General features: G+C 41.4%; 1 protein-coding gene across 1 annotated transcript; it reads right to left on the reverse strand.

Moving 5' to 3' along the window:
* Window positions 1-23: 23 nt before the first annotated feature.
* On the reverse strand, window positions 24-24121 carry corin (corin, serine peptidase). Its single transcript, XM_059355392.1, has 23 exons — window positions 23827-24121; window positions 20991-21311; window positions 17465-17576; window positions 17282-17386; window positions 15310-15590; window positions 13108-13221; window positions 12007-12114; window positions 10765-10875; window positions 8846-8968; window positions 8388-8495; window positions 7369-7600; window positions 6170-6309; window positions 5920-6027; window positions 5436-5549; window positions 5205-5315; window positions 4433-4556; window positions 4158-4286; window positions 3723-3772; window positions 2386-2572; window positions 2128-2290; window positions 1936-2044; window positions 1618-1751; window positions 24-216 (listed from the first exon to the last, which is right to left on the reverse strand). Exons 1-23 carry the CDS (start codon window positions 24008-24010, stop codon window positions 34-36), a joined length of 3351 nt encoding a protein of 1116 aa, XP_059211375.1. The 5' UTR covers window positions 24011-24121; the 3' UTR covers window positions 24-33.
* Window positions 24122-24553: the final 432 nt, after the last annotated feature.

The raw sequence follows: 24553 nt of genomic DNA on the forward strand, positions 1-24553 counted from the left end.
GTGTGTGTGTGTGTGTGTGTGTCTGTGTGTGTGTCAGTCGCTCAGGTACGTGTGGATGTAGATCTGCTGTTGGATCCAGGAGCTGAAGTGCGTCACGTTGCTGTAGACTCCGGGGCCGAGCACTTTACTGAAGCACACACTGCCCCACGACGTCAGGCCGAACAGCGTCCAGCGGCCGCCGTCCTCCTCGCACACCAACGGGCCGCCGCTGTCGCCCTGAACACACACACACGCAGTTAATACATACACTTTTATATGCAGTAGTATAAATACTGTAGTAAAGGCAGTTACAGTAACGTTTTCATCCATCCCCCCATCTATCTATCAATCCATCCATCCATCCATCCATCCATCCATCCATCCATCGGTCCATCCATCCGTCCATCCATCCATCCATCCATCCATCCATCAGTCCATCCATCCATCCATCCATCCATCGGTCCATCAGTCCATCAGTCCATCCATCCATCCATCCATCCATCCATCCATCGGTCCATCCATCCATCCATCCATCCGTCCATCCATCCATCCATCCATCCGTCCATCCTTCCATCCATCCGTCCATCCATCCATCCATCCATCCATCCATCCATCCGTCCATCCATCCATCCATCCATCAGTCCATCCATCCGTCCATCCATCCATCCATCCATCCATCCATCCATCCGTCCATCCATCCATCCATCCATCCATCCATCCATCAGTCCATCCATCCGTCCATCCATCCATCCATCCATCCATCCATCCATCCATCCGTCCATCCATCCGTCCATCCATCCATCCATCCATCCATCCATCAGTCCATCCATCCGTCAGTCCATCCATCCATCCATCCATCCATCCATCCATCCATCCATCCATCCATCCATCGGTCCATCGGTCCATCAGTCCATCCATCGGTCCATCAGTCCATTCATCCATCCATCCATCCATCCATCCATCCATCGGTCCATCCATCCGTCCATCCATCCATCCATCCATCCATCCATCCATCAGTCCATCCATCCATCCATCCATCCATCGGTCCATCAGTCCATCAGTCCATCCATCCATCCATCCATCCATCCATCCATCCATCGGTCCATCCATCCATCCATCCATCCGTCCATCCATCCATCCATCCATCCGTCCATCCTTCCATCCATCCGTCCATCCATCCATCCATCCATCCATCCATCCATCCATCCGTCCATCCATCCATCCATCCATCAGTCCATCCATCCGTCCATCCATCCATCCATCCATCCATCCGTCCATCCATCCATCCATCCATCCATCCATCCATCAGTCCATCCATCCGTCCATCCATCCATCCATCCATCCATCCATCCATCCGTCCATCCATCCATCCATCCATCCATCCATCAGTCCATCCATCCGTCCGTCCATCCATCCATCCATCCATCCATCCATCCATCCATCCATCCATCCATCGGTCCATCAGTCCATCCATCCATCCATCCATCCATCGGTCCATCGGTCCATCAGTCCATCCATCGGTCCATCAGTCCATTCATCCATCCATCCATCCATCCATCAATCCATCTGTCCATCAGTTGATCCATCCATCCATCCATCCATCCCCCAGTCAGTTCATCCATCCCCCCATCATGTTACCATGCAGGAGTCGACAGTTCCAGCATCGTAGCCGGCACAAAGCATCCTGGGAGTGATGGTCTTCATGTCGAAGTAAGACTGACACTGAGACAGAGAGATGATCCGAACCTCCCCCTCCTGCAGCTTAAAGGGCACTGCACACACACACACACACACACACACACAAACACACAAACACACAAACACACAAGTTTTTAATATCTGCATTACTTAAAAACCAAACAAACCCCAATAAGAACAATCAGTATTTTGATTGATTGTTTTGATTTGTTTCAAGTGTGTGTGTGTGTGTGTGTGTGTGTGTGTGTGTGCACTCACTCCTGTTGCCCATGTGGCCCCAGCCTGTGATGTAACAGTAGGAGTCCGGAGACGGCAACTGGTCGGGCTGCGGCAGACACACGGGTCTGACAAATGCCGTCTCCTCTACCTGAAACACGACAACACAGAGTTACAAATCTGTTATAATCAACACAATCAGTGCGTGTATGTGTGTGTGTGTGTGTGTGAGACCTCTGACTCCAGCTGCACCACACTGATGTCATAGTCGACCACGGCGCGGTTGTAACGCGGGTGTACGATGATGGAACGAACGCCGCGGCTCTGACTGTGAACGCCGGGATGGTCGAGGTTGTTCAGACCCAGAACCACCTTCCACAGATCGGCACTCTCCCTCCTGACACACACACACACACACACACACATTAATCATCATCATAATACACACACAAGTCAGCTCATTAGCATGAAGAGACACGCCCCCCTCCTCACCCCTCGAAGCAGTGAGCGACGGTGAGCGCCCAGCGCCGGGCGATGAGCACGCAGCCGCACACGTGTCCGCTCTGCCCACTCTGCAGCGAGCACTGCCACGGCCACGCCCCCCGCCGGGACACACGCCCTCCAAGAATCCTCTTCTTCCTGTGAGGGGCCACGCCCACCCCCGGACGTAGCCCGCACTCTGCGACAGACAGACAGAGAGACAGGTAAAGTTGATGACCTCATTAATGGTTCATAAAGACAGTTTGGCTCCATCTGGTGGTCACACCAGGAATTACTATAAATTAAAAGTTATTGAGTGTTCTGTTATGAAGACCATCTCTGTTCAGAAGGTCACACACTCGCACCATCAGCTGTGCATGCGGTCCCCAGACCAATAGGATTTCAGCAATGAAGTATCTTAATTGAAGACACAGAGGCAGGCTCTCGTCAGTTCAGTTGCTGTCGTTCCAGGGGACATTGCTATCATATCTAATAAACTTTCATTGCAGTTTCATAGTTTATCATCTGGATTCCACGCCACTTCATGTTTGGACTGTATTTTCTTTCCTTTTCCTTCATATCTGTGTGCGTCCTTAAGAGGTGAGTGCAGTGTTTCGTTTGTTTCTGTGTGTTTTGTCGCCCTGTTTTAATTCTTATACTTATTCCTATATCATGTGTATATTGTTCAGTTTATTTTCATGTTTTTAATCAATATATGCATAGTTTATGTCGGACTTTCCCTCCCGTTAAGTTGTACTGTGAGCGCTTAGGCGTCAGTTAGGGACCGTCGTGTAATTACCTGTTCTGTGTGTGTTTAATAGGCCTATGCAGCGGCACCTTTTCGTTCAAATATGTAAAATATTGACGCTCCCTTATTCAGTTCATGCTTCTCCTTAGAATCATTCATTGCTGTTCAATTTGGTCATCATTTATGTAATTTTCAAACTTGTTTATATTATATAATATTGTTTATTCATTACTGTTTCAGATGTTCAAACTTCATATTTGTTTACATATTTATTTTTATCTTTTCAGTTACCACACACACACACACATACAAATATCTGTAGATGCCCATAACATCTCATTCTAAATAAACAAGTGAGCAGAAAGAGTGTGAGAGTGTCATTGGACCGGCCAGATTACCAGCCTCATATCACTGTTCTAACAGGACAAACTGTGGAGGTGTACAGCCACTAGCAATCATTCATATCCATCATTTCAGTTGACAAGGGTTTCAAGTTTGGTGATTAGTAACCAACACCTCTTTTATAATGTCTGTTCACATCTCTAATATCTAAACTCAGGCACTTTAAATTAAATTAAATAAAAGGAGAAGAAAGACTCACCTTCTCTGTCACACAGCACCGAGACTCTCCTCCTGGAATGACACGCATGACTGCAGGACAGAGAGACAGAGAGACAGAGAGACAGACAGACAGACAGACAGACAGACAGACAGACAGACAGACAGACAGAATAAATAGAATAAAACATAATAAAACATAATAAATCAGATTACAGCAGGTGACAGAGCTTTTGTATCCCTCCGCCACAGGTCATCTGAAAAATAGTCCCAAACATGCAAGAGAGATTAAAACTAAACTTTTTGTTTTTTAAGGCAGGCTCAGTCTATCTATCTATCTATCTATCTATCTATCTATCTATCTATCTATCTATCTATCTATCTATCTACCTATCTATCTATCTATCTATCTATCTATCTATCTATCTATCTATCTATCTATCTACCTATCTATCTATCTATGCTGAGGTTCTGTTACCTCCTCTTCTCCAGCCGGGCCTGCAGAGCCGATCCGTTCCTCTGGTTCCAATCAGGATGGACGTGTAACCAGCGGCGCCGCCCCGGGACGCCGGGGTGGTCCGCTACCATGACAACAGAGGAGGGAACCCTGCAGAGACACATACACTGTAGTTAAAACTGACAAACAAACAAATAATCAAACTCTAAATGTCATGTTCATGTGTGTATGTGTGTGTGTGTGTGTGTGTGTGTGTGTGTGTGTGTGTGTGTGTGTGTGTGTGTTACTAACCTTACCCTAGTCCCAGCTGGTTGCAGGTCAGTTTACTGAGCTCGTGGTTCCACTCGTCGGCACAGACCTGATACTCTGCAGCCGTCCTGAACACGGTCAGCACCGAGCCAGAGCGGTCCGAAAGAGACACTGCACAGAGAAATCATTTTAATTATTACTGATGTCATAGAACATTATACACATAAAAAAACATGCTGATAAACATGCTGATTTGCTGACAAATAAATCACAAAACAAAAGAATTATTAAGATTAAATTTTTCTCGAAAAAACAGAATAAAAATAAGTGATACACAAACAAACAAAAAACAAAAAAAATACTTAAAAATGCATATTTTAAAATAGCACAGCTTGAAAAAAACAAAGAAACAGAACACAACACAATCATAAAAACTAAATATGTTAAAAAAATACACCATAAAAATATGTTTTTTTAAAAAGGAAAACAATCAGAATCAAAATAAATAATAAAAATATATATTTATGAAAAGCACAGTTAGTTACAAATACATTTTAAAATATTTTTTTCTAGAAAGCACAATGAATTTTATTCATAATATAATATAATTAATATAATATAAAAAACATGAAAACTATTTCAAAACATATAAATTAACTAGAAATATATAAAATGTGTAAAAAAAAAGAAAGATAAATATTCAAGATTACAATAGCATTCTTTATATAAAGAGGGTGATATTGTGGTAAATTAATGAAATATCTTCTTTAAAATGTGTGTGTGTGTGTGTGTGAGTGTGCGTTTGTGTGTGTGTCATACCACAGTCCCACTCATCGGAGCTGTCTGAACAGTGTTTCTTCCCGTCGCACCACAGCGTGCGGTGGACGCACTGATGGTTGTTACAGGACAGCTCGTTGTCTCTGCATACCGCTGCACAAACATTCACACAGTATTATATTATTATTAACATTATTATCATTATTATTATTATTATAACAGGATCATTCACTCACAGCAGGAATATTAAATGTATAAACCTGACAGACTCACAGCAGTTGGCCTCGTCCACCAGCAGGGGGCAGTCTGGGAAGCCGTCACAGATCATGCTGGCTTTGATACACACCTTACTGCCGGGACACTCCCACAGAGCGCGCTCAGAGCAGCCTGAGGAGGACAGCTGCATCAGACTCTTATTCTGAAATGTCTCCCCACAGGTCACACTGCATCAGACTCTTATTCTGAAATGTCTCCCCACAGGTCACACTGCATCAGACTCTTATTCTGAAATGTCTCATCACAGGTCACATTTCATCTGACTCTTATTCTGAAATGTCTCACCACAGGTCACACTGCAGGACCTGTTCCATCAGACTCTTATTCTGAAATATCTCACCAAAGGTCAAACTGCAGGACCTGTTCCATCAGACTCTTATTCTGAAATATCTCACCAAAGGTCAAACTGCATCAGACTCTTATTTTGAAATGTCTCACCACAAGTCACACTGCATCAGACTCTTATTCTGAAATGTCTCACCACAGTTGTCCTCGTCGCTGTGGTCGTCACAGTCCAGGTGTCCATCGCAGCGTTTGGTTGCCAGGACGCATCGTCCCGAGCGACACTTAAAGTGGCTGGGGGAGCACTCTGTTACCCCGGCAATGCCCCATAAACAACAACAAGGAAAAAAACTTTAAACTTTTGTGTTTTAAAGTTCAGAATTGATATTAGGACAGACAGACAGACAGACAGACAGGTGAGAGACAGACAGACAGACAGACAGACAGACCGTCCACTCCGTCCTCTGGCAGCAGACAGGTGGAGTTTCCCTCCTCTGGAAACTGGCTGCAGTCGGAGTCTTCGGGCCACTGCAATCCCACAATGCCGAGCACCGACTCACACTTCTCCTTCGCACTACGACACAAAGACCTGCAAGGACAAGAGACAGACGGACAGAATTAGAGAGAGAGAGGGAGAGAGAGAGAGAGAGAGAGAGAGAGAGAAAGAGAGAGAGAGAGAAACTGTACATGTGGACCAAGTGGTCATTAACTAACTGACAAAACAAGAACAACTAACTGTAGTGAGTAACTGACTGACTGCTGAACATAACCCTCATGACTAACCAACCAACCACTCACTCACTGACCAACTAACTAACCTACCTGCAGGTGGGACAGGTAATTAGGTTAGTTAGATAATTATTTATTCTTGTGTAGTTGTGGACCACTTAGTCCACATGTAAGGTTTCTCTCTTACGCTTTCATTGTATCTGTATGTAACTTGTAGTTAGTTTGACTAAATAACCACACAGTTGTTTACCTGCAGGACTGGACCCTCTGGTGAGTAGACTAACTAACTAACTAACTAACTAACCAGTCGTGTATCCTCTGCAGGCTGAACTAACTAACTAACCAGCGGTGTCCCTGCAGGGTGGGACCCTCTGATGATAGACTACCTAGTTAACTAAATAACTAACCAGCGGTGTACCTGCAGGGTGGGACCCTCTGATGATAGACTAACTAACTAACTAACTAACTAACTAACTAACTAACTAACTAACTAACTAACTAACCAGCGGTTAGGGTTAGTCACCCTCTGCAGACTGACTAACTGACTAACTAACTAACTAACTAACTAACTAACTAACTAAGTAACTAACCAGCGGTGTCCCTGCAGGGTGGGACCCTCTGCAGACTGACAGACCAACTAACAAACTAACTAACCAGTCGTGTATCCTCTTCAGGCTGAACTAACTAGCTAACCAGCGGTGTCCCTGCAGGGTGGGACCCTCTGCAGATTAACTAACTAACTAACTAACTAACTAACTAACTAACTAACTAACCAGTCATGTATCCTCTGCAGGCTGAACTAACTAACTAACCAGCGGTGTACCTGCAGGGTGGGACCCTCTGCAGGCTGACAGACTAACTAACTAACTAACTAACTAACTAACAAGCTGACTAACTGACTGATTAACCGGTGGTGTACCTGCAGGGCGGGACCCTCTGCAGGCTGATTGGGTCACACTTGGGGACCAGCAGTGTGCAGGCGTAGAACATGAGGTACTGGTAGCAGCCGGTCTGGACCAGGGCCGGGAACAGGGATGATTCCCAGGACACGGAGCTCTCCCTCTGGGACTGGTGGCCCAGGTAGTTTGGGTAGCTGGTCAGGTTGTAGGGCAGGTTCATACACAGCTCCAGGCTGATGGGCTCGCAGCGTGCTGCACACACACACACACACACACACACACACACACACACACACACACACACACACACACACACACACACACACAGTCAGGACTCTGTTGTTTTACAGGTTCTGTATCAATTATATCAAATGATTTCTCTTCAAATTCAAATTCAAAGATTTCATACATTAAGAATGTAGTTTTTCTCATAAATCTCAACTCCAATTACAGACACCAAACTGACCAGTTTGTTCCTAAAAATGTGACCAAAATTGATATATTTTATGGCTTTTGGCAGTATGTTCTGGTTTATGATATGACAAAAAGTGATATCCTAATTACCTTCTGTAAAAAAATCTTTAAATCTAATATCTCTATATATAAATTTGCTTTATTCAATGTTCAAATCTTTGTCCTGGAAATATATGAAAATGACATAATATTTAATGAGTTTACATCTCATTTGCATATATTTACATAACATTTCAGAAAACTTGTAGGGCAAATTATCGTCTTAATGTAAATACCAAATTGGAGAAGTTTCATGGTGATATCTGTAAATTAAAAATATTACCCAATTCACCTAAATATAAAGACAAGCAGTGACACAGAGGCACCACCAGGGGGAGACTGACAGCTATTATAGATTTATACCTGTGATGGAAAGTAACTTTCACTCATGTAGAAGTATAAAGCACCAGGAAATCATGATGAAGAATAAGCACATCAAATCTGCACTTTGGTACTTCTATAAAAGCTGCGAGTAATAACAGTTTATGTATTCGTGTTCAGGTTTTGCTGCAGAGTGAGGACTCACTGCAGTTGTTGTTGTTGTTGTTGGTTCGGGGGTCGCAGTTGGTGCTGCAGACTGACGGACAGGAAGTGGAGATACAGCTGGGCTGACCGGGAGCACACACACCTTGAGCTGGAACACACACACACACACACACACACACACACACACACACACACACACACACACACACACAAAAACAATTAGAACCAGAGAAGAAAATGGAGGATGAGACAGACAGACAGACAGACAGACAGGCAGACAGACAGACAGACAGACAGACAGACAGACAGACAGACAGGCAGACAGACAGACAGACAGACAGACAGACAGACAGACAGACGGGCGGGCGGACGGACGGACGGACGGACAGGTAGGCAGGCAGGCAGACAGACAGACAGACAGACAGACAGACAGACAGGCAGACAGACAGACAGACAGACAGACAGACAGACAGACAGACAGACAGACAGGTGTCTCACTCTGCTCTCGGCTGCAGTGCTCCTCGTCGCTGCCGTCCTTACAGTCGTCCTCGCCGTCACATCGAAACGCCGACGGGATGCACTGACCGTTCCTGCACTCCAGCAGACCCTGACTCTTACAGGCTGCACGCACACACACACACACACACACACACACACACACACACTCAGTTACATGTCAGTCTGCAGAGTTTGAGCGTGAATCATCAGAGTGACTCAGCCGTGTTTTCACACTCTGAGGTGCGAAGAACTCAACGCAGATTTTTTTCACCTCAGCTCAGATTTTAGAACCAAAAAATGTTTCTCATGTCCAAATGTACAATAATAATCATATTACAGTTATTAAAATTAAAGAGCTGTGCAGGAATCCAATCCACTTTATTTAAATAGCACAATTTTAGCAAACACAAGTGCTGCACAACAGTAAATAGATAACACAATAAAAGCACAATAAAAAAAGAGATGAAGTAAACAATAGAACAATAAAATACAATAAGATAAAATAAATTAAAATAGAATACAATTAAATAAATAAAATGCACTGCACACACAAAATAAAATATGCATGTATACACATAAAATATTTTTTAATGGGTTTTGGCAGTATTTTCTGATTTATAATATGTTACAAGTAATACACTTTGAATCTAATGTATCGACAGAATAAAATTATAACTTAGAAATTTGTTTAATCCAATGTTGAGATTTTTTTCATTGTTTTGACAAATATAATGATAACAACAAAAATAGCTGATAAGAGTTTAATTTAAGAGCTGATACCTAAACATTTAACATGGTTTTATTGATAATGATTTTGGTTATTATGAATAAAACCATGGAAAATGTCTAGATATCAGCTCTTAAATTAAACTCTTATCAACTATTTTTGTTGTTATCATAATATTTGTCCAAACAAATGAAACTTTAGTTGCTCTAGGCATTAAAATTAACAAGAAATTGAAGAAAACAAGGGTGGTCTAATATTTTTTTCCATGACTGTGAATGAAAATGAGTGCATATTTAATGAGTTCAAACGTAATTTGCATATATAGACATGCAAATTATTTATGGGAAAAAATTGTCTTAATGTAAACAACTAAATAATAAATAAATTATTTATAACTAAACAAAATGCACTGCACACACAAAAAATATGCATATATACACATAAAATCATAAAATCAAAAGGAATGTGCAAAATATAAACGAGAGAGTGCTACAAGCACTTTAAACCTATAACTTTATACAGATCTTTGCCTGAACTCTCGTCCCGCCTGTTGCTGGTTATGGATATAATAGAGTGTGTTTGTGTTGTGTTGTGTTGTGTAATTAATTAACAACTAATTAGTGTTAATTAGTGTTGGCTGGTCCCTTCATATCTATGTGTTTACATGTCCACAAACAAATGTAGCTATGGTTTGCGTTCTAGGGATGTGTTACAGATGTTGGTACCCAGAGCTAGAACAGAGTTAGGGAAAAAGGCCTTTAAATATGCTGCGCCTTCTGCCTGGAACATTGTGCAAAAGCAGCTGAAGCTGACTGAGCTGGTCACCTTGGGAGAATTCAAAGGAATCCTGAAGGACAGAGAAGATAGTTCTCTTGGTCAATGCAATTGTTTGTAAAACTATTTTCTGATAACGACCGGGTTTATTCATTCATCTGTCACCAGTTTATTTATTTCATTTTTAACTGTACCCATTTCAATCTTCATATAGTCTTGTCCCTGATCTTGTATGTACTTTAATTGATGTTGAATGTTCGTGTATGAGAATTGTGGTTGATTGTTCTTATTTTATCATGGTGCTGCCTTCTTGGCCAGGTCATTCTTGAAAAAGAGATTTTAATCTCAATGAATTTTACCTGGTTAAATAAAGGATATTGATTGATTGATTGATTGATTGATTGTGTGTCTCACTCACAGCAGTTGACCTCGTCGCTCTTGTCCAGACAGTCGTGGTCGCCGTCACACAGCCAGTCTCTGGACACGCAGCGGCCGTCCCCGCAGCGGTGCTCCCGGACCGGCTGGCACACTGAGGAGGCAGAAACATCACATTAAAGGTACCAAAAATGTAATACAATATTTTCTTTTTAAAGTGACATAATGTATATTTATGTTTCAGTCTGCCTCTTTATTTATCTTTTTTATTTATTATAAAATGTATTTAGTTTGCATTTATGTTATTTTAATGTTTAAATTTTGCATTTTCCCCTCTGTCAGTCAGAGTATAAATGTTTCCTTCAGTCGGCAGTGAGAAAAAGAAAAGTGACATTTTTCTGCTGCTTTTTTCTCCTGATAGACGAGCTGTAAAACACGAAAAAGAGAAACCGTATCAGTGTGCTTCAGTCCACATCAACCCTCTGAAGAATATATTCCCTGGAATCAGCATTTCTTTGATAAATTATTATTTTTTAAATGTCAATAAGACAGAATTTAAATATAAACTCTTTTCCAAGTGCCCACGAGTGTTCTGAATGTTGTAAAACCAGTTTTCTCAACATATTGAAGTATTGTCATGTTTCCAGGTCTCCTGTCCTCTCCTCTCTGCTCTGTGTAAACAGATTCTCAGTGAATATTTGTCACGTGACCGGTGGTCTCAGCAGAATCAATCATGTCTTCACAGTGTCTCTGAGGAGAATTTAAAGTTTTTAACAGGATCTGGTTAGTGCAAACGCTTTATTTTAAATGACACATGTAGAATAAAGAGATTCTGATACAAATATCAACATTTAACACAAGTTTTGGTCACTTTCTATCACAGTAAAGTTTATAACCGTTCAAGTACCGTTAGAAAGACGAACATGATAAACGGTGGCTTTTTGGCGACTTCTTAAATAAAAAATATTTTGGGGTTCAGAGGGTTAAAGTTACAGCAAGACACAAACTCATTAGAATAATAGTTTAGAGAAGCTGCTCACCAAAATAAAAGCTCCCTCGTTTTGAGCGGAGCAACAGCTGAGAAACCCAGACAACATGATACTGTGTGTGTGTGTGTGTGTGTGTGTGTGTGTGAGAGAGAGAGTTTGTGTGTGTGGAGACAGGTGGTGGATTCCCTCTCTCTCTCTGATCCACAGTTGATCCAGGGCTCCCAAACTGCGTCACTGACAGTGTGTGTGAGTGTGTGTGTGTGTGTGTGTGTGTGTGTGTGTGTGTGTGTGCTCACCACAGCTGAGTTCGTCGCTCAGGTCTCCGCAGTCATCGTAACCGTCACACACCAGAGCGGGCGAGAGACACCGGCCGGTGCTACAGCGAAACTCTCCATCAGAACACACTGAGAGAGAGAGAGAGAGAGAGAGAGAGAGAGAGAAAGAGAGAGAGAGAGGTACATTTGTTTGGACAAATATAACGATAGCAAAAAAATATATAAAAAAATAGCTGATAAGAGTTTAATGTTAGAGCTGATATCTAGACATTTTCCACGGTTTTCTTTATATTGATTTTGGTTATTATCAAGAAAACCATGGAAATGTCTAGATATCAGCTTAAATTAAACTAAATATAGTTCCTGCAGCTCTGTGGAATCAGCACAGTCAGAACAACTCAAACATGTCTTTGTGAAGAATAACATATTTCTCTGGTAAATTAAATTCCAAAATCACTATTCCAAGCTTTGTTTTGGTCACTTTTTTCAAACAGAAACTTTTATAACAGATGATGTGTTCGAGGGCTGTTGGAAAGTTGAAACGCAGACGATAATGTCTGTTTTTATAGTTTATTTTTTATGATAAATGCTGGGTTTTATGCGATCATTTAAAAGAAACTTTTGGGGTTCAGAGGGTTAACAAATACAGCAGCTAAAATATTTTGCATCCTTTCCTCCATTTAATGTCCTTTTTTTTTCACATTAACTTTTCATGGTGTCTCTTAATGATCTTAAAGTCCTTCTTCTTCATTCTCCTTTTGTTTTCCCCCAGTCGTTCTTATGTTGGATGTTTGTGGTCGTAAACATCCTCAGAGGTCAGAGAGAGGGCGAGAGACATAAACAGACAAAGAGAAAACTCTCTCTCTCTCTCTTTACATTCCAGGGGTCTCAACCTATAGTCTCTTCATATCGCCATGACGACCACCTCTCTGCCACACACATAAAAACAGTTCCGGAAACTTCCACCATTCCAATCCAATTAATCACCTGCAAATGCATCACCACGACAACAGACCAAAAACTCCCGCTGCTATTTATACAGACCACAATGCGGTTAGTGTGTGTGTGTGTGTGTGTCCACAAGTGATAATAAATGAGAATTAGAGAGTGTGTGTGTCTCACCACAGTGTGTTTCGTCGCTCCAGTCGTCACAGTCGTTGTAGCCGTTACACACCAGCTTCTGGGGGACGCAAATCCCCGTCGCGCACAGGTAGTGGTCCTTCCCGCCACACACAGCTGCCGAACAATCAGAGAGAGGGGAGAGCAGTGATGTCATCGAAACTTTTTTTTTTCATTTTATTAAGTCTTCTTTTTGTAGGCTAGAGATATATATATACGAGGGGTGTGCCATATTGTATCGTTCACGATTATACCGGTGTAATATTTTTATGAGTCGAAAAATACATATCATGATATTAGCAACAATCCTACTTCTTGCGGTAGTGGCATCAGGGTTATTTATTACCTAGACTGTGGCGGCCCGCTAGAGTCTCATGTGCTGTGCAAACGTCACATTTCAAGCTACTGAAAGTATATCTACACTATTCATGATATAAAGTTATCCAGTGTTGTGTTGCTCAGCAGAGCGTCTGTCACCCATCAGTCACTCTAAACCCTGACCCACCTATGTGTTAACACCACAGAATTTACAAGAAGACTGTCAAAATAAGATGTCTTAAATAAAACATAGAACAACCCTTATTCTCCTTTACAATAATTAATTAAAATATGCAATGATAAGATCAGTGTATATGATGGAATAGTGGCATTAGAATCTGTGAGAGGCACCAAATGTGGGATTTCTATTACTCCTGCAAAGAAAACAAACGAACAAACAACAACAACAACAACAAAAAAACACTGAAGGCAGTTACAAGAACTTACCCAGTTTGTAACCTTCACTTATTTTGCATATAATTTTTCATAAGCCTTTTGAACTTAACGATTGTGTTAACAGGTGTTTTCAGTATACATACAGGTACATCTAAAAAAATAATCATGAAAAAGTTTTGTTTTTTAAAAAAATATTTTTTTGTCAATTATTTCAGAAAGTGAAACTCATACATTATATAGATTCATTACACGAAGAGTGAAATATTTCAAGCCTGTTTTTCTGGTAATTTTGATGATTCTTACAGATAATGAAAACACAAAACTCAGTGTCTCAGAAAATGTGTATATTAGATAAGATAAATTAAAAAAAAAGGATATTTAAACACAAATGTCAGGTTTCTGAAAAGTATGTTCATTTCTATACACTCAGTACTTGGTTGGGCTCCTTTTGAATCATGAATTAGTGCATTAATACTTGGTGGCATGGAGGAGATCAGACTACAGCACCATGTTGCTTTTATAGCAGCCTTCAGGTCATCTGGTGTCTCTCACCTTCCTCTTGACAACAGGCCATAGACTCCTATGGGGTTCAGGTCAGCCCAGTTTGCTGGCCAGTCCAGCCCAGTAACACCATGGTCATTGAAGCAGCTTTTGGTACCTTTGCCAGTGTTGGCAGGTGCCAAGTCCTGCTGGAAAATGAAACCAGCATCTCCAAAGAGCTTGTGGAAGCATGAAGACTCTAAAATGTTCTGCTAGATGGCTGCTATGTTGACTGTGGACTCCAGAAAACACAGTGGACCAACAGCAGCAGAGGACATGGCCCCAAACCACCACTGACTGACTGTAGACTCCAATATTAAACTTTTTCACAATATTCTAATTTTCTGAGACACTGAGTTTTGGGTTTTCATTATCTGTAAGCCAGAATCATCAAAATTACAAGAAAAACAGGCTTGAAATATTTCACTCTATATAATGTATGAGTTTCACTTTCTGAAATGACAATATATATCATCATATATCATGTATATTGCACCTTTTCATGATATTCTACCTGTATACAGTACAGGCCAAAAGTTTGGACACACACATTCTCATTCAATGCGTTTTCTTTATTTTCATGACTATTTACATTGTAGATTCTCAATGAAGGCATCAAAACTATGAATGAACACATATATATTTATGTACTTAACAAAAAAGTGTGAAATAACTGAAAACATGTCTTGTATTTTAGATTCCTCAAAGTAACCACCCTTTGCTTACTAGAATATAAGACATGTTTTCAGTTATTTCACACTTTTTTGCTAAGTATATAATTCCACATGTGTTCATTCATAGTTTTGATGAATCTACAATGTAAATAGTCATGAAAATAAAGGAAACGCATTGAATGAGAAGGTGTGTGTCCAAACTTTTGGCCTGTACTGTACCTCGCAGGGCATGTGTACTTGTAGAAAAAAACCTGCCAATGTGTGTGTGTTTACTCACAGGGTTTTCCTTTGATCTGTCGTGGCGTGTAACAGGCGTGAGGGGCGGGGGAGGCTGTCGACATGGGAGACGATGACGGCGAAGGTGATGACGATGATGATGATGATGATGGCGATGACGATGGCGGCGATGATGACGATGGCGGCGATGAAGCAAAGGTGGCATTGCTGAACTGCGAGCAGCGAAGGAAGTCGGGCCAGGAGGCGTTGAACATCTGGAGGACAGGCTCGCAGCCCTCCCTCGCCGCCTCACAGAACGAGGCGCAGGGCAGCACGACCCGCCTGCACACACACACACACACACACACACACACACACACACACACATTTCAGTAGCAGCAATTAAACACAGATACCCATAATCCTCCTTTCGAGGTCAGAGGTCAGGCATAGTTGAAGCCACTGACACTAAACAAGTGTGTGTTCGAATTTCAGAGTGTGTAAGGATGTTATTCTTGGAACACACACACACACACACACACTTGCTGCCCCAGTTACAGTCTGAACAGCTGAGATTCATGTGGAGCAACAGGTTCGTTCTTGTCTGTATGTATGTGTGTGTGTGTGTGTGTGTGTGTGTGTGTGGTTTACAGCCGCAACAAACAACTAGTTTAATCTTTTCTAAACAGATTTTCTAAAATATATCTTAGCTAATGTGGTTGTCTACTTTTCCCAGAATGCTCTTAGTTTTACAGCCTGTTGTCTGTTTATTCAGTGTTCGTTTGTATTTTGGTTATCACTGCTGAAATCATGTGGTGGAGGAATATTCAGGAAAATGAGCTTCCCCGATCAGATTTCAACGCTCCATCAGAGGAGTATGTGCTCTGGGCAAAGGTCTGCTCTCTCCTCGTGTCACTGTAGTGTTTTTACAGATGGATCCTGAAGCTTTAGCTTCTTTTTCTACTATACTGAACGGTGTGGGGTAAGAACCAAACTGTAACTTCTAAACTGCGTATAACCGAACTGTAACGATTAATCTGGGTATAACCGAACAGTCACTACAAAACTGAATATAACTGAACTGTAACTATTAATCTGGGTATAACCGAACAGTCACTACAAAACTGAATATAACTGAACTGTAACTATTAAACTGGGTATAACTGAACAGTCGCTACAAAACTGAATATAACCGAACTGTCACTACAAAACTGGTTATGAACGAACTTCTAAACCAGATATAACAGAATTGAAACTCCTGAACTAAGTATAAATGGACCAAAACTCTGAAATTTGGTATTACCGAACAATGACTTCAAAACTTGGTATAACCAAACCTTGACGCCCAAATTGGGTTTAACCAAACTCTATCTCCTAAACTGGGAATACCTGAACTTTAACTCCTAAAGTGGGTATAAACGAACCATGACTCAAGCAACTGCAATACCTCTACTATCTTTGACATAATAATACCTTGTTTTGTCTCTACAGTAGCTTATTCTTAATGTTACATTATTAACATTTGCCATTCACATTGTGACGCAAGATGTCATTACCGCAGCAATCCCCTAATTTCTATTATTTTTTTATATCAGTTTTTACAATGATGCACAAAACTTGATGAAAATAAATGTAAATGTTTTTAAATTTTGTAGAAATTCAAAAAGGAAAATGTATAAAATGAACGTTATTTTAATGTTGCGGTAAGGACATTTTGTAAGAAAAAGTGATGAAAACCATAAAAAAATAAACATTTTCCAGATTAAAATCTTAACGATTATATACAATTTTGTGTACCTGTTAATATGTATTACAGACTCTTATGGTTAAAATTGAAATTCATCAAGGTTGATTTTTTTAATTTGGGAGAGTCAAAAGTGACCGTAGTTGCAGAAACACCCATAAGCATTTTGAAGGCTACACAACCAGTATCAGACAAAATGTGTCCGTATTTATGTAAAATACTATTATAATGTTACTAATAATAGTAAAACATTTAATGTCACTTTAATTCGGTGGTATTTCACACTTACCTGTTGTGCGTGTCATCAGCGGCGAAACACTCGGGCAGCGCCAGCGAGCACCCGAACAGCATGATGTGTCTGTAGCAGGACAGTCTGCTGAGGTAGCTGAAGAACCTGAAACACATCACCAGTCAAACAGCCGCTCACAGTCACAGCCCACGCCGACATGAGGTCACCACACGGCGTTCTTACCTTAGCAACATGTCGACGTCTGAGCTCTTCACCACGGCGACGGAGGAGGACAGCCATGTTTGGTTGTAGGGCAACATGTGACACTGAGGCTCCACAATCAGCTGACAGCTACCTGGAGACACACGGGATGGTTCTTAGTTCCTTTATATTTCTCTGTATTGTTTAAATTAAATTAAAAGGTTATTATTTTTTTTATCTCTTCTCTTCTGAAAGCTACAATGACACAATATATGACTGGACCAACAGACTTTTATTTATTTTTTAAAATGCACATGCATTTTGAAATGTTTTATTATAACTCTTTACATGCATGATGTAAGCATGAGCTTTTAATAAGCTTCTTCTTCCACAAATTGAAACTAAAACTAGAATTTATAAAAGTTAAAATAAGATGAATAAAAAAATAAAAACCCCAGAGGGATTAATGAGACTGACGTATGGTGTTCGACCATCGCGTAATGCTTAGCCACAGTTTCGACTGTGATCCGTGATCACATACACGACGGATTAAAACGCGTTTGAAAACACGGGAGACGCAACTGTGGCCACCATCAATAACTGCACAACATCAGCAGCTGATCAAAACAAACCAGCATGGCTAATTATCATAAACATAGCGATCATGAATTAACCGGCATCGCTAACTATGCACAGAGTGTCCGGTATTTGTTGTAAACAAACAGAGATCGCTAAGTGAACACCTCCTGCAGCAGCAGCAGCACATACACACTGTACTGCTACAGAGCTAACTGTTAGCCTATTAGCAATTTGCAGACTCCAGCTCTGCAGCTGGGAGAGACTGCTGCAGGAGGACTGTGCCGCTTCGATTCATTCCTTCTCTTCTTAACGAGCCTCTGGCCCCTGCAACTTCATTCTAGCTGCTTGCTGCTTCCCCTCCTTCTCCCCTTCTTCTTTTCCTTTTACTGCCCCTCAGGTCATAAATAGAAGTTTGGATAATGCACAAGATCTCGTGGTACGAGATCTCGTCACACCCCTCCTTATCCCATTTTAAAGTTATGACTAATGAGCTAGCTCACACTGAGCAGCCAGCCATAAACGTCAATGGGTGTGAACCGCACTGTGACGACTTCACCATACATAACCGAACTGTAACTCTTAAACCGGGTATAACTGAACTGTGACTTTTAAACCGGGTATAACCGAACTGTAACTCTCAAACTGGGTATAAACGGACTGTAACTCTTGAACCGGGTATAACAGAACTATGACTTCTAAACCAGATATAACTGAACTATTACTTCTAAACCGGGTATAACCGAACTGTGACTCTTAAACCAGATATAACCGAACTATAACTCCTAAACTGGGTATAACTGAACTGTGACATTTAAACCGGGTATAACCGAACTGTAACTCTCAAACTGGGTATAACCAAACTGTAACTCTTAAACCGGGTATAACTGACTGTAACTCTTGAACCGGGTATAACAGAACTATGACTCCTAAACCAGATATAACTGAACTATTACTTCTAAACCGGGTATAACTGAACTGTGACTCTTAAACCAAATATAACCGAACTGTAACTCTTGAACCTGGTATAACCAAACTGTAACTCCTAAACCAGGTATAACCGAACCATGATTCCTAAACCAGATATAACCGAACCATAGCTCCTAAATCAGGAATAAGCCGGCGGTAAACATCCAGATAGTCTGCTGATAGCTCAGCGTCCAATCAGAGGACAGGACAGCCTGGAGCTCATTAGCATTCACCTCGACGACACATTAATACAGAGAGAGAGAGAGAGAGAGAGAGAGACAGAGAGAGAGAGAGAGAGAGAGTGAAGGACAGTGGAGGGACAGAGAGACACAGAGACGAGGAGAATTTTAAAATAGAAACTGAATGAACGATTTATCATCCCAAACACACACACACACACACACACACACACACACACACACACACAGGCGGGTCAGTAGAGGAGAGTAGAGGACAGTAGATCTGAATGCAGCTCAGACTTTCTCAGGTATCTACTCCTCCGTCCCGCAGTAATGGAGACTAATAAGGTTTCAGTGTTTTGGCAGCGAAGGACACAACAATAACAGAGACAGACAGAGACAGAAGGACGGACACACGATTATGGGATTTGTAGTTTTTAGGGACGTGACAGCTGCAGCATCTTATTCTGCAACATCATCTTACAACCTGCCTCCTCACTGAGGGACGCTGTGCCGAAAGTCAAATAAACCAGATGTATATCAGATGTAACCACCACATTTATAAATGATGTATATTTAAGAAAAAGAGAGAGAAAAATCTTTGTTTATATACATTTGTATTATATATGTACATGTAATATGCATATATATATGTGTGTGTGTGTGTGTGTGTGTGTGTGTGTGTACAGCTTTTAATTGAATATATGTCCTAACAGTTGGTAGGTTTTGACATGTCAAAATAGCTACATGAAGAGTTTGTATATTATATGTTTTGACCCTTTAAGTTAACAATTAAAATTGAATTTCATATTACATATTTATGAAAAAATATATAGGAAGATTCTGTATTAGATCTGTAATACGCCCATATATATTTATGTGAGGAAATTAATTTAATATCAATTCTGATTGTAATGTTTCCCACTAAAGACTAACAGCCAGCTGTTCCGGTGTTCTGGTTTTCAGTTGTTCTGGCTTTCAGGTGTTCAGGTGTTGGTGTTTCAGGTGTTCTGGTGCACTGGTGATCTAGTGTTTCTGGTGTTCAGGTGTCCTGGTGTTCAGGTATTTGTTCTGGTATTCAGGTGTTTAGGTGTTCCGGTTTTATGGTGTTTCTGGTGTTCTGGTGCACTGGTAATCTAGTGTTTCTGGTGTTCAGATGTTCAGGTGTTCTGGTGTTCTGGTGTTCTGGTGTTCGGCTGTTCGAATGTTTCTGGTGTTTCTGGTGTCCAGGTGTTCTGGTGTTCAGGTGTTCAGGTTTTCTGGTGTTTCAGGTGTTTAGGTGTTCTGGTGTTCAGGTATTTGTTCTGGTGTTTCTTGTGTTCAGGTATTTGTTCTGGTGTTCTGGTGTTTCTTGTGTTCAGGTATTTGTTCTGGTGTTCTGGTGTTTCTTGTGTTCAGGTATTTGTTCTGGTGTTCAGATGTTCAGGTTTTCTGGTGTTTCAGGTGTTTAGGTGTTCTGGTGATCGGGTGTTTCTGGTGCTCTGGAGTTCTGGTGTTCAGGTATTTGTTCTGGTGTTCTGGTGTTTCTTGTGTTCAGGTATTTGTTCTGGTGTTCAGGTATTTGTTCTGGTGTTCTGGTGTTTCTTGTGTTCAGGTATTTGTTCTGGTGTTCAGGTATTTGTTCTGGTGTTCTGGTGTTTCTTGTGTTCAGGTATTTGTTCTGGTGTTCAGGTGTTTGTTCTGGTGTTCAGGTGTTTGTTCTGGTGTTCAGATGTTCTGGTGTTCATGTGTTGTGGTGTTTCAGGTGTTCTGGTGTTCTGGTGTTTCTGGTGTTCATGTGTTCTGATATTCTGGTGTTTTGGTGTTCAGGTGTTCAGGTATTCAGGTGTTGGTGGTTCTGTTACCTGAGTCAGGTGCTGCGGTGCTGCTGATCGGCCAGGCGGTGCTCAGTGATGTCACAGAGGTCAGCCAATCAGGAAGCTGTGTGTATGGCAGTGTGGGCGGGGCCTGAGAGGAGGAGGAGGAGGTGAGAGGAGCGCCGGTGGTTGCAGCAGGTGTGCCGGCGCCGTATGTGATGTCACCCTCGCTGTGGTTTTGTAGAGAGTTTGTGATGTTTTCAATATCAAAGGAAGGCGTAGAGTTTGTGCTGTTTTCATGGCAGCTGTCGGCGATGGGCTCCGGGGATGGCAACGGGCTGGAGTCCAGCAGGCTGCTGCCGAAGATACCTGAGGACAAAACACAAAGCACTGTGTAAACAAACTGAAAAAACTGGCATTTTCGTCATAAATTTTACTTTCCAACGGCCCCTGAACGCCTCATATGTGACGAACGCTTCTATTAGAAAAAGTTATCAGTAAGAAGATAAAAAAATTGATATTTCTTCGTCTGAAAACTGAGACACAGTTAGTAAAATGTGACGGAAACGATAACGTCACTTGGCTCCGTATTGGTTTGATTCTTTTATCTCAGAAAGATAAATTAGAGTTTATGAAATATTTCTGATGATGATGATGAGCTCAGAGGGACGCCGTCACGACGAGAGAATCGACGGCAGGAAACAAAAGATCTGAAAGATCATCAGCTGTCTAATGGAGAGGAAACACCAGGGAACTGTGTGTGTGTGTGTGTGTGTGTGTGTGTGTGTGTGTTTAATGAGTTGAGGAGGAAACAACAGAAAACAGCTGCAGAGGAAGAAGAAATGAAAGAGAGAGACAGAAAGAAAATATAACAACGTAACAAAGAAAAAAACAAACAAGCAAACAAAAATGACAAATAAAATAACAGAAAGAAAAGAAAATAATAGCAAGGCTGCAAAGAAACAAACAAGGAAAGGAGAAAAAGGAGAGAGAAAGAAAGAAAGAAAGAAAGAAAGAAAGAAAGAAATCTGAAATGAGGGAGGAGAAGATAAAGGTGGAGGAGATCAAAGAGGAGAGAAAATAAGGAGTGAAAAAAAGGAGTGATGAAAGAGGAGTAAAGAGAAGGACTGATAAAAAGAGGAGTAAAGAGAAGGAGTGATAAAAAGAGGAGTAAAGAGGAGTGATAAAAGGTGTTTTACTGTCGGTGTAAATATTTGAAATTCTTTCAGTCTGAACGTTTCTCTGCTGCTGATTGGCCGAGACTCCCTGCTGTCATGGTGACACACACACACACACACACACACACACACGCACACGGCCTCCTGCTGTGAGTTGATTCATATGAAACGTGTCTCTTCTCCTCCTCCACATCAGTCTGTTCATCATCCATCCTTTCATCTCTCACTCTGTTTTCTTCCATATGAATTAAAATCATATGAAACTAGAAGAGCTGAGTTTTAGGTCTTCATTAAATGTAAGCCATAATCATTATAATTAGAAGAAATTAAATAAATTAAGACATGAAATGTTTCATTCTGTGTGTAATTGGTCGATATAATGAGTTATTTCACCTTTTTAAGCGAATTACTGACATAAATAAACGTTTCTATGATATTCTTAGTTATTGAGATGCACATGTATAGGAATCTTTGTGCATCCTGGGTCTCTAAACAGTCTGTGAGCTGCATAAATCGGGTCTGACTGGAAAGCTGAGGATTGTGGATTCAATGAGCCCAATTTTCTTCATGTGTGATGACATCAATGCTCAAAGGGGTCCCTTGACCTCTGTCCTCAAGATGTCTGAATGAAAACTGGATCTGTGTTTACCCTGGAGTCTCCTCTTTACAGACATGCCCACTTTATGTTGATGATGTTGATTTTTGGGGCAAAAATCATGCAGTGTTCCTCCTGCAGTAAATGTGTTATTGTGTCTTCTTGTGTCGGAATATTTGTGCACACTGGGGTCCCCAAACAGTTTGTGAGCTGCACAAATCGGGAGCCACAACAAGACTAAACTCTGTGTGTGAACACTGGCTGCTTCTCTCTGTTTCATATGATACTTTATTCAATCTATTTGGGCTGTTTTAGACGTGACATGCCCACTTTATGCACTTTATCAGAAGCTGTTTGGGGCAGAATCCACACAATGTTTCTCCTGCAGTAAGATGTGTTATTGTGTCCTCTTGTGTGTGAATCGTTGTGCATTCTGGGGTCCCTAAACAGTCTGTGAGCTGCATAAATCGGGTCTGACTGGAAAGCTGAGACTCTTGTGGATTCAATGAGCCCAATTTTCTTCATGTGTGATGATGTTAGTCCCCAAAGGGGTCTGCTGAACTAAAGATATCTGAATGAAAACAGGTTCTATGTGTCCCCATGAGTCTCCTCTTTACAGACATGCCCACTTTATGCAGTAAAATTGCTGTTTTATCTTACAGTGTTTGAATATTTCTGCATTTCTGAGGTTGTAGCAGATTTTAAGACAGCAGAGAAACTAGAAGATCTAAAGAACACATCTATACCAACCATGATATCATGTTGGGAAGGAGGTGAAATAATTCACCAAAGTTAGACATGGACTCTATGTGAACACACAAGTCTCATTACATTCATGCATTATTTTGGCCTCCTGTGTGCACATATTCGTGCATCCTGGGGTCCCTAAACAGTCTCATTCCACAAGAGTCTCAGCTTTCCAGTCATACCCGATTTATGCAACTCACAATGACCCCAATTTTTTTCATGTGTGATGATGTTAGTGAGTATAGCAGCATTTATCACAGTAAGAGCATTCTTTAAACTTTTGCTTGTTCCTGTTTGTGTGTGTGTGTGTGTGTGTGTGTATGTGTACCTGAGTGTGTGTGTGTGTGTGTGTGTGTGTGTGTACCTGTGAGTGCGAGTCCCAGCAGCAGCAGAGCTGCCAGCAGGCTGACGGTGGGGATGAGGATGTAGAGGAGAAGTCGCAGGTGATTGGTCGATCCCAGCTTGTGAGGACACGCCTCCCCTCCCATCCCGGCCTCGGGGCGTCGGGCTGCCGCCTTGGGGACACAACGACAACAAGGTGGTGACATCACAGGCGGTGCTGCCTCCTGACTGGTTCCTGTGCTACTGTCTGACACTGTGAGTTACTTTAAGCCCCGCCCCCTGGCCCAGAGGTTATTAATAACGAGGGGGAGGGGGTGACCCGGGTGTTTCTGTCCTCTCAGAGTTTCCGTTGGTCGGGTCCAAGTTATTTTTAAAGAGATATGACGGCGAGGCGACACTCGACACCACACAGAGCCAGCACACACACACAAACTAACACAAACACACACACTCTCTCTGATCAATACATTGATTGATTGATTTTCTCTCCTCTGTACACAGTGACTCATAATAACTGTACATTAATAATATGTGTATTAATGTGGTTCTATCGTCAGTCTGAGCATCTTTTCCTTTTGTGTGCATTTAAAGGCTTTTATTTTGAAAAGACAGACAGAAACATTTAAAGTATCATGTTAAATGTTTGTCAGTTTGCAGCTCTACAGTTAAATCCTGATTATTAACTGACAGTTTGTAGGGTTTATGTTAGAAATATGGCAGCAATTATTTTCTTCTTTTCATGATTATTT

Source organism: Centropristis striata, chromosome 17, assembly GCF_030273125.1.
Source record: "Centropristis striata isolate RG_2023a ecotype Rhode Island chromosome 17, C.striata_1.0, whole genome shotgun sequence".
Lineage (NCBI taxonomy): Eukaryota > Metazoa > Chordata > Actinopteri > Perciformes > Serranidae > Centropristis > Centropristis striata.